General features: G+C 39.1%; 2 protein-coding genes across 4 annotated transcripts in view; one reads left to right on the top strand and one right to left on the bottom strand.

Annotated features, from left to right (window-relative positions):
* The window catches only part of LOC140933221 (adenosine receptor A2b-like), a 70,619-nt gene extending 60,862 nt beyond the window's left edge, over window positions 1–9,757 (top strand). For all 3 annotated transcript variants that reach the window (XM_073382736.1, XM_073382737.1, XM_073382738.1), the window contains 2 exons: window positions 7,149–7,357; window positions 8,770–9,757. In XM_073382736.1, coding sequence (XP_073238837.1) covers window positions 7,149–7,357; window positions 8,770–9,180 — 620 coding nt within the window. In that variant the 3' untranslated portion in view covers window positions 9,181–9,757. The remainder of the gene's footprint in view (window positions 1–7,148; window positions 7,358–8,769) is intronic.
* The window catches only part of LOC140933222 (uncharacterized), a 100,066-nt gene that overhangs the window by 60,197 nt on the left and 28,168 nt on the right, over window positions 1–11,701 (bottom strand). The window lies entirely within an intron of this gene.

The following is an 11,701-nucleotide window of genomic DNA, read 5'->3' on the forward strand; positions in this document are numbered from 1 at the left end:
TAACAAAAGGATTACTCGAAGCAAATGAGTTTTCGGAAAACTGGAAAATTTTTCCATCCTCTATATCTAACTCTGTTGAAAACTGAGGCTGGCGAACTTTATCATCAACTGACTCTGTTTCCAATTCAGCATTTCCAGTTAACGCATTACAGCTGGTGACATTAGTTTCGACTGGGGCCACAGGCTTGATTTTTGAACTACAACAATGTTTTTCTGCAGATATTTTTTGATTGTGATGGTAGAATAATAGAGTCAGCAATGCTATTGCTAGTTGGACGGAAAGAGTAGTAGCTCCAGAAATCATCGACCTGTTTAAAAGTCTGTGCAATCCCTCGTTTCTCTCAGTACCACATCCTGGAGGTATTTCTGATAAACAGCCTTTCTGTATATGCTTGCGTAGATTTTCAATTTCTATAAAAGTTGCTTCTGTAAGAGGGCTAAAGGGAACATTGCTCCAGCGTTCTATTAAGATTTTTTTCCATCTTTTCCTTGTACACAGTGCTTTTAAGTCGTTTCTCGCCTTGGTCATCGTCGTCACGAAATATTTGAACAAAAGATTTTGACACTTCTTTATGAAGAGCATTTTGTCGAGAAAATGTTCTCGTTATTCTTTGACATGCGTGAAACAGATCAAGTTTGACAGAGACGTTTGGAAAGATATTGCTGTACTTGCTGCTAACATGACAGCAATCATCCACGCAAACAAGCTTTAAAGAGTTACCAGAAAAAGACAGCCTTTTCTTGAGTTGGATAAGAAGGTCTTCAATTTCATTGAAGGACGTCGACTTTGTCAATTTCCATGCCACAACTTCCCCACGTTCATTTAGGCAAATAAATAATTGGTGAAACTGGGTTACAAATTTGTTATCTTTTTCCCTGACGAACCCAATACTGCGACTTATTTTAAAGGTGTGATCACAAGACAAAGATGAAACTGTCAATCGGTTCATCTCCTCATCGTAAATCGCCCTGTTTTTTTCAAAATTGTGGAGGAAAAACTTCATTATCTGGTCATTGCTCGGAAAAGAATATAGAGGATTATTGTGGAACTCAGCGATGTCTGGTACGCTGCACATATTACCTTTGCGTGCACTGAAATATATCCTTCTTCTTTGAAGATACTGGCGATAGTTTAAAGACGCCAAACCTTCGCTTATTTTGAGAAAGCTAACTCCCTCTAAAATTTGGATGTCAAAGAAATGAACCATAGCTTTGGAAACACCACATCTCTGGAAAATCTCTAGGGGGAAAAATTCTTGAATGTATCCTGGAAGCAGATTATGAACATCGGGCGTGGTCGCCCGCAATTTGTGTCCTTGTCTATCATGTCCACACCTGTAGATTCTCTGTACAAGAACGATATCTTCCATGAAATCATAGATTAGCCTAGCTTTTTCTCCACCTTTTCCAGAAACGTATCTTGTCCACTGGTTTGGATGTAGATCGTTACCATGTAAAGGACAATTGAGAGCAATCTGAAACTGTTCTTTGGGACTCCAGAGCATTACTTTAGGTAAGAAGTAATCTTCTACTGGGGATCCAGGAGATGGTAGAGGGGGAAAGATAATAGGACAGTGCCTAAAGTGTTGTAAATTTTCATCAAATTTTTGGATTAATTCATCAACATACTTCTGGGCTCGCTCTCCCAAGCTAATCCCTGCAACAGAGTTGCAATAAACACAGAGAATAATGACAGCAACAGCTGTTACAAATTCCAGTTTCCAATCTGAAAGTAACAAATGCAAAACGATAGTCAGTTCGACATGATGGTATCAGTGGAGCTAAAACGATATTGCAATTGTTTATAACAAAGTTATTACAACCACAATTCAAAATATTCCCTGTTCCTGATTGAGTTATGATCCCCTCCCCTAGAACAAAATTAGCTACCGTTGATTTAATTTTAGAAGCCAAAGATAACTACCGTAAATGAAAACGAGCGAATTTGAAAACTTGCACGCGCTACAAAAGAAGATAAACACGCGCGCGCTCTTACCGGACGCGACACCTAGTCGCCCTATTATATAGGGGTATACAAGATATACAGTATTATTAGGTAAACATGGGTAACCAGGTTATATAGGGGTTTACAGGGTATACAGTATTACTAGGGTAAACATGGGTAAACAGGTTATATGGGGGTTTACAGGGTATACAGTATTACTAGGGTAATCAAGGGTAAACAGGTTATATAGGGGTATACAGGGTATACAGTATTACTAGGGTAATCAAGGGTAAACAGGATATATAGGGGTATACAAGGTATACAGTATTATTAGGGTAAACATGGGTAAACAGGTTATATAGGGGTTTACAGGGTATACAGTATTACTAGGGTAAACATGGGTAAACAGGTTATATGGGGGTTTACAGGGTATACAGTATTACTAGGGTAATCAAGGGTAAACAGGATATATAGGGGTATACAGGGTATACAGTATTACTAGGGTAATCAAGGGTAAACAAGATATATAGGGGTATACAGGGTATACAGTATTACTAGGGTAATCAAGGGTACACAGGATATATAGGGGTATACAGGGTATACAGTATTACTAGGGTAATCAAGGGTAAACAGGATAGAAAGGGGTATACAGGGTATACAGTATTACTAGGGTAATCAAGGGTAAACAGGATATATAAAAGTATACAGGGTATACAGTATTACTAGGGTAAACATGAGTAAACAGGTTATATAGGGGTATACAGGGTATACAGTATTATTAGGGTAAACATGGGTACACAGGATATATAGGGGTATACAGGGTATACAGTATTACTAGGGTAAACATAGGTAAACAGTTTATATAGGGGTATACAGGATATACAGTATTACTAGGGTAATCAAGGGTACACAGGATATATAGGGGTATACAGGGTATACAGTATTACTAGGGTAATCAAGGGTACACGGGATATATAGGGGTATACAGGGTATACAGTATTACTAGGGTAATCAAGGGTAAACAGGATATATAGGGGTATACAGGGTATACAGTATTACTAGAGTAATCAAGGGTAAACAGGATATATAGGGGTATACAGGGTATACAGTATTACTAGGGTAAACATGGGTAAACAGGTTATATAGGGGTATACAGGGTATACAGTATTACTAGGGTAAACATGGGTAAACAGGTTATATAGGGGTATACAGGGTATACAGTATTACTAGGGTAATCAAGGGTAAACAGGATATATAGGGGTATACAGGGTATATAGTATTACTAGGGTAATCAAGGGTAAACAGGTTATATAGGGGTATACAGGGTATACAGTATTACTAGGGTAATCAAGGGTACACGGGATATATAGGGGTATACAGGGTATACAGTATTACTAGGGTAATCAAGGGTAAACAGGATATATAGGGGTATACAGGGTATACAGTATTACTAGGGTAATCAAGGGTAAACAGGATATATAGGGGTATACAGGGTATACAGTATTACTAGAGTAATCAAGGGTAAACAGGTTATATAGGGGTATACAGGGTATACAGTATTACTAGGGTAAACATGGGTAAACAGGTTATATGGGGGTATACAGGGTATACAGTATTACTAGGGTAATCAAGGGTAAACAGGATATATAGGGGTATACAGGGTATACAGTATTATTAGGGTAGTCAAGGGTAAACAGGTTATATAGGGGTATACAGGGTATACAGTATTACTAAGGTAATCAAGGGTAAACAGGATATATAAGGGTATACAGGGTATACAGTATTACTAGGGTAAACATGGGTAAACAGGTTACATAGCGGTATACAGGGTATACAGTTTTACTTGGGTAAACATGGGTAAACAGGATATATAGGGGTATACAGGGTATACAGTATTACAAGGGTAATCAAGGGTAAACAGGTTATATAGGGGTATACAGGGTATACAGTATTACTGGGGTAAACATGGGTAAAGAGGTTATATAGGGGTATACAGGGTATACAGTATTACTAGGGTAATCAAGGGTAAACAGGATATATAGGGGTATACAGGGTATACAGTATTACTAGGGTAATCAAGGGTAAACAGGATATATAGGGGTATACAGGGTATATAGTATTACTAGGGTAATCAAGGGTAAACAGGTTATATAGGGGTATACAGGGTATACAGTATTACTAGGGTAATCAAGGGTACACGGGATATATAGGGGTATACAGGGTATACAGTATTACTAGGGTAATCAAGGGTAAACAGGATATATAGGGGTATACAGGGTATACAGTATTACTAGAGTAATCAAGGGTAAACAGGATATATAGGGGTATACAGGGTATACAGTATTACTAGGGTAAACATGGGTAAACAGGTTATATAGGGGTATACAGGGTATACAGTATTACTAGGGTAAACATTGGTAAACAGGTTATATAGGGGTATACAGGGTATACAGTATTACTAGGGTAATCAAGGGTAAACAGGATATATAGGGGTATACAGGGTATACAGTATTACTAGGGTAATCAAGGGTAAACAGGTTATATAGGGGTATACAGGGTATACAGTATTACTAGGGTAATCAAGGGTACACAGGATATATAGGGGTATACAGGGTATACAGTATTACTAGGGTAAACATGGGTAAACAGGTTATATAGGGGTTTACAGGGTATACAGTATTACTAGGGTAAACATGGGTAAACGGGTTATATGGGGGTTTACAGGGTATACAGTATTACTAGGGTAATCAAGGGTACACAGGATATATAGGGGTATACAGGGTATACAGTATTACTAGGGTAATCAAGGGTAAACAGGATATATAGGGGTATACAGGGTATACAGTATTATTAGGGTAGTCAAGGGTAAACAGGTTATATAGGGGTATACAGGGTATACAGTATTACTAAGGTAATCAAGGGTAAACAGGATATATAAGGGTATACAGGGTATACAGTATTACTAGGGTAAACATGGGTAAACAGGTTACATAGCGGTATACAGGGTATACAGTATTACTTGGGTAAACATGGGTAAACAGGTTATATAGGGGTGTACAGGGTATACAGTATATACTAGGGTAATCAAGGGTAAACAGGATATATAGGGGTATACAGGGTATACAGTATTACTAGGGTAATCAAGGGTAAACAGGTTATATAGGGGTATACAGGGTATACAGTATTACTAGGGTAATCAAGGGTAAACAGGATATATTGGGGTATACAGGGTATACAGTATTACTAAGGTAATCAAGGGTAAACAGGATATATAAGGGTATACAGGGTATACAGTATTACTAGGGTAAACATGGGTAAACAGGTTATATAGGGGTATACAGGGTATACAGTATTACTAGGGTAAACATGGGTAAACAGGTTATATAGGGGTATACAGGGTATACAGTATTACTAGGGTAAACATGGGTAAACAGGTTATATAGGGGTATACAGGGTATACAGTATTACTAGGGTAATCAAGGGTAAACAGGATATATAGGGGTATACAGGGTATACAGTATTACTGGGGTAATCAAGGGTAAACAGGTTATATAGGGGTATATAGGGTATACAGTATTACTAGGGTAAACATGGGTACACACAAGATATATAGGGGTATACAATATCGCACTAATATATTAGGGAGTCTATATGGAGACTGCCATGAATTACTTGCCCGTTGCAGTGCTTTCAAATGGACGCCAAAAGGACGACACCAAAGAGCATGTGCAGAGGGAAACCCGCTGACCAGTTGTGTGTCTGCTAGGCCACATCTTTCATTCGTGAAATATGTTTTCGTGTCATTTTTAGCCTGCGTGGCAGGCGTTCGAAATTTCAAAAACCTTTTACTTATAAATCAGAAAATATATGTACATGGCTGTTTCTTTGTTTGCTATCAATACCGAGGGATATTGTACTGTAACGCCCTCCCAGCGTTTAGTTTGCGTGACGCATCATGTAATGTTATCGATATTGAAATCATGTGCAGAACGTTCGAGAAGCGTGATTGTAGTTTTGTTTCCGATTTGTAGCTTCGCTCGAGGCAAAGGGTCGCTCGAAACCATGATTTACCTTACAGTCTTTGACTGTCGTCACGGTTTTAGGTCTACGTTAAAGTTATCTTAGTTCCTTGCTCGACTAAACGGACTGTACTTTGGATTGAGTCAGACGTATGGTTACTTCAACCGAACACTGCGGTTTCCTTGCGTCCCTTTTGACGGCAAAAGGCGGTCGCTCCGCATAGACCTTGTTGGGGCCAAATCAGAATTTTTATTTGGCTATCGGAAGGGCCAAATTGAGAGGAAGTGCCAAAGTAGCTTTTAGTGTAGCCAATTCAGAAATTAGATGGGCCGAATTGGTACCATCTAGAACTGTTTTGACTCTGTCTGTCCAAAACGGCCCAGCATGTTCCAAATCGGCCCTCGAGAATTGGGGCCGATTTGGCTTTTGGGGTCGATTTGGCTCTTTTCATTTTACAGTGTGGTCTTTTACTTCTTTTCTTTTGGCACAGGAGGATGTAGAGACACTTTGAGGTCCAATTTTCTCGCGTGCTGTATTTTTCATTTTGTCACCATCTTTATTTTCTTGAATTATAACTGTTCGGTTTGTCAATCTTGAATAATTTGGGAGAAGGAGATTTGTATTTTTAACACCAAAAAGTTCAGAAAAAAATTCCGAGCTCTAGGTGAGAATCGAACTCAGGACCCTCCGAGTTCGTTTTCTGATGCTCTAAACACTGAGCTACTGGAGCAGGGTCGACATTTTATTATAACTACACCAGTCATAGAGGACAGTAAGCCATTCCCTAATAGGCGAATATTTATTTACAGTTTTTGCCTCATTGGCATAAGCTTATCATTATCTGATGAAGCTAATAAAATGAAATTTCTGAATATTGAAAGAGCATATTAACAATTTCAGTTATCAGGCTAAAGTTTTGCCACCTAGTAATTTCATGTGTTAAATTGCTGCTGTTTACTTTGTTATCGATTGCAAAGAGCTGAAACTTGCACAAACTGCATAAACTAACCAGCTCTTTTAATTTTTGCTCCTAATTGGTATATACGGCTACATCTTCTATGGGTTAACTCGTATGCTAATGAGCAAAAATGTAAACAATGACGTCACGATGAATCCGCCTATATTGGTTTGACTGTATTTCCTTATTTCAGTGACCCTCTCCTAATTTTTTTCTCTCCAACAGCAACGATATTTGCGGGTATTATGTTATCCTGGATGCTTGCCATTTTCAATGCGCTACTGAAAAGGTTTACTGACTGGAAAGATGTGTCCATCTTTAACACTTTCGCATTTTTTGTCGTTCCACTGATGCTTATAGTCGCTGCATATATTGGAATTTTCTTAACCGCTAAGAAAAGCATAAAAGAACACAGGAAACGTTCCTTGAAAAAGGTAAACATGTGTTTTCTTTTTATTTGGATTTTGAAGAAACTTCACGGTGCATACATTTAGTTTTAAAAAAGATTAATTCGTCATGGACTCCCTTGGTGAGCTTGCGAATTGAGGCTTCTGTTTTGGGTAACGGGGCAAGACCATCACGAAATATGAGAAGCAGTTAATCCAAAACATTTTATGGCCTTTCATTCTTACCAGTGGCCAAAGTGGAAAACAAAAAAACTGAAAACTGATCGCCAAAATTAATTTTTTATCCTATACTTAAGGTCCACCAGAGGTAAAGACTCTATTTCATGTCGGTAGCTCGAAATAATCATAGTCTGAATCAGAACAAACTGAAGCCAACGGTGAGTTCATTTTACCCTCTTTCTCCATCAGTGCTTTGTTTTACAGATATTTATAGCTACACGGAGAGGAAATATCGGCGAAACAAATAGTGAGGTTACCCCTGAGAATCGAACTCGCGGAGGCCTAATACGCCAACTCTTGTTCCCAAAGAGGTTTCTTATAAAGTGTTCGAACTTAGGAATTCCTGTACAGACTCCAAAGTTAGATTGGCATCCCTCTCACAGAAATTAAAACCCGACCTGGGATTGAAAGGGTTTCCAGAAACCTAGAAACTAACTAAGCCAAAGTGTCTGATCAGTTCCCGAAGTATTTGGCTTCGATTGCCGTCAGGGACGTTGGTCGTTCTTGGTCTTGTGTTTTTGTGGTCTTGTGGCATGACGAACTTTACATCCTTCTCAAACTAAAGATATCTTATCTCACCTCAAATTCTCTCTTGCTACAGGAAATTTCATTTTCACTTCAGACCAATTCCCTTACTTAGTGTCATGCCAAATTCCAAATACCAAAGCCTATGCACTTGGGAAAGGAGTGATCTTCGTACTGCTTCTCAGCATATGCAGCAACCTCCCAGAAACCACTTCTGGAGAAACACTTACGATCATAAAAATGATCGAGTTCAATAGTTCGAGTCATGTCCATGCCAGAGTATCGGAGTATCTTTGTCAGTTACTCCGTTCTGAAGTTCTACACGTATTTTATTTTAGTGTGGTGAACCATCTTATTGGCTTGTCGGAGTGCCTGTCAGAGTGCCAACATATAGTTGGAGACCATACCTCTGATTTAACCATTGTTCACAAAGCCTTCATGAAAAGAAATCCCTTTATTACTACCAACAGTATAACTTTGAAACACCTTCCTGTTTACTGTACGTCTGGGCTGTGGAATCGCTATTAACTTAAAGAGGACAAACTATAAATGCTTTTAAAGTGAAGTTGATTGAACTGTACATCAGTACGATGTAGTCCCTCTCATTATAAGAGAGATCGACTTCACGCATCTTAAGTTTTATTGCAGTTACAAACAAAGCTGAGGTCTCTAATTCGTCCTATCTTGTTCTGTAGGACCTGCATGTCGCTTACACCGTTGCCTTGGTAACGGGTGCGTTTGCTGTTTGCTGGCTTCCTTTCTTCTTGACGATTTTGATCTTCAAATGGTGTGAAACTTGCTCATTTGTATGGGACATGCGCGTTCTTATGGCAGTAAAAGTACTTCACTATGGTAACTCCGCTCTCAATCCCATTATCTACTCGGTCAGAAATCGCCGTTTTAACCGTGCATTTAAAGGGATTCTCCTGCGTCTGGTTTGCCGAAAAATGAAGACGGGCTACTTTGGGATTAATAATTCGACTTCTCGAAAGACTCAACAAACCCGTGTTGATTCCACCATCATGAAGCAGCTTAATGTAAAGGGTAGCAAAACTACGCTTCGAAGTCTGTCACAAGATGAAAAGTGTACAGCAAAACTGATGTAAAGCCTTTTTGAAAACAACACCAAAACCAAATGTTTGCCTTCAGGAAAGCAGCTAGAGTAAGTGCGGGAACATTTGGGTATTGATTTATGATTGTGACCCAAGATCACAGACGACCCGCGCAGTGGCTAAGACTTAGGCTCGATTTTGCCTAGTCCCTAGGCCTCGTTAATCCGCGCGGCCAAAGGGACTAGGCAAGGCTCGATTTTCGTCGACCTCCCTGTCCAGTCACTGCTTCTCCCCGAGGAACGTAGGGTCATTTTCCCGAACAGGGACTGTTGAGCGTAGCGAAAACTCAACACTGCAAGCGGAAAAAATAGTTTTACAAAGCGCTCCACGAGTGAGAGGCATAAAATGCCAAACCCGCTCTTTTTGGTAGTATTTTCACTACAGATAATGGAACACCGTTGAATTTGCGCTCAGCGGACATAAACATTCGCGGAAAACTTGCGAATTCTACTTGTTCATCTTACATTTTTTTTCTTTGGGAACTGACTTACAGAATTCTTGATTAGTAGGTTGCTAAGATAATTCAAGGGTCATGATAGAATTATTAAGGTGAATTTTAAGCCGGGTGAATATATGACAGGGGCGGATCCAGGATTTTTTTTAGGAGGGGATGCACTCGTCTCTTGCTCTACTTCAACACCAATAAACCATATAGTTTTTTTTTTTTTGCAGAATACCAGTTGTATTAGAAAACCGCAGGTCATCTCGGGGGGGGGGGGGGTGCGCACCCCCTGCACCCTCCCCCTAGATCCGCCCCTGTATGAGAAAGATCTTCTTTCAATCAGTTGAAGGTGGCTCAGAAGAAAAATTCCGAGTACTCCGAGTGTAACGTTAATAATAATTAAATAATAATTTTATTGATTTGTATTGCGCAAATATCAATCCAGGGAAAGAAATTTTCATCTGCGCATAACATTGACTCAACAAAATCCTAAAATCCTAGTACATATTCCAAAAAAAAAAAAAAAAAAAAAAAAAAAAAAATTTACACATCGTTCCTAAAAATTAGTAAAAATAACAATTTAAAAACAAAAATTAATCTTTAAGATCCTATATACAAATCCTTCTTAATAAAGAGAATAAAAACAATAAATTAGCTGGGAAACGCCTTCTGAAATAAATGAGTTTTAAGAGCCTTCTTGAAAGCATTAACTGAAGATATATTTCTAATAAAAAGGGGAAGATCGTTCCATAATTTAGGGGCAGCCATATAAAAAGATCGATCACCAAGCGTGGAAAGAGACTTGCATGGTGGAATGTTAAGAAGTTTGCCGTTATTTGATCTAAGATAGTACCTACCCCCTGTGTCTATCGGTGATACAAGTTCGGAAATGTAAGTCGGAGCAAGTTTATGAATGGCCTTAAAAGTTAACAATAAAATTTTAAAAACAACAATTCGATATGCTACGGGTAACCAGTGTAGGGCTCTGAGCAATGGTGTAATATGACAAAATTTACTTTCGTGAAATACAAGACGTGCAGCCGAGTTACAACGTTCTTGTTACTTGTCCAGATGCTCTACCACTGAGCTACAGGACATGCGTAGAGCTAAGGCCTTTAAACTATAAGGTTCATTTGACAAATATCCTGCATACTGCTGGGACTGGAATGTCGATACAGTGGAAGCTCTGGGAAGCGGACACCCTCGGGACGCGTTAAAGGTGTACGTTGCTGGAATTGGCCGCGGACGCGAGAATGGTTGTTATAAGTGGCCAGTAGAGATGTAAGGGTTAAATAAGTAACTTGGTAACTTGGCCAACTACATGTAAACATTGGAAATAGAAAAAAAAAACCTGTTTGTTAGTGTTTGACTCAACTGTTGTTCTGACAATGTTGTTACTCACTCACAAGAGTAAGGTATTTCACAAGAGTATCACAAGGTATTTTTTAAATGAAACCGGACGTCGCTTTGAAAACAAACAAACGCTGAAACTGATATGAAATTGGTATATATTAAGGTCTATTGACATTCAAGATTCAGAGGCGAATGAGATGATGATGAATGAGCTTTCATTTCAGGTATATGCTTATTACGGAAGTTTAGAAACAAACTCAAAGCTAAAATCTAACTCGTAAACCCTGAAAGTATCCTGGCCGCCTACGGGAATTGTTAGGCTGTAAGCAGGCTCACTTTTGCGAATTCGGGGAAAATTCGCTGGATGGCGGCTCGGTCGCCAAAATTTTCCCAGAATTCGCGCTCAAGTGAGCCTGGCTAGCAGGCTAGTAAATTGATTGTTAACGAGAATGTAAAAGTCTGTGTGGGAGTGGAAATGGGGTTTTGTGAAGGCGGCCATAAGTAGATCTGTCTGATTACGAGAATGTCCTTTAAGGGAGCTTCCACTGTATGTGCACATGCGCAATGATAGACACGTGATGGGGAATTTTAACCCCGGTGAATACATGAGAAAGAAGTTTTTTTGTTTTAATTTTCCATCACTTTAAGGTTGTTACAACAAAATAGATTGCGTTCAACTCACCTGCTGAGCTCTTGATAAACACAAATTTTAACCGTAAT

Source organism: Porites lutea, chromosome 4, assembly GCF_958299795.1.
Source record: "Porites lutea chromosome 4, jaPorLute2.1, whole genome shotgun sequence".
Lineage (NCBI taxonomy): Eukaryota > Metazoa > Cnidaria > Anthozoa > Scleractinia > Poritidae > Porites > Porites lutea.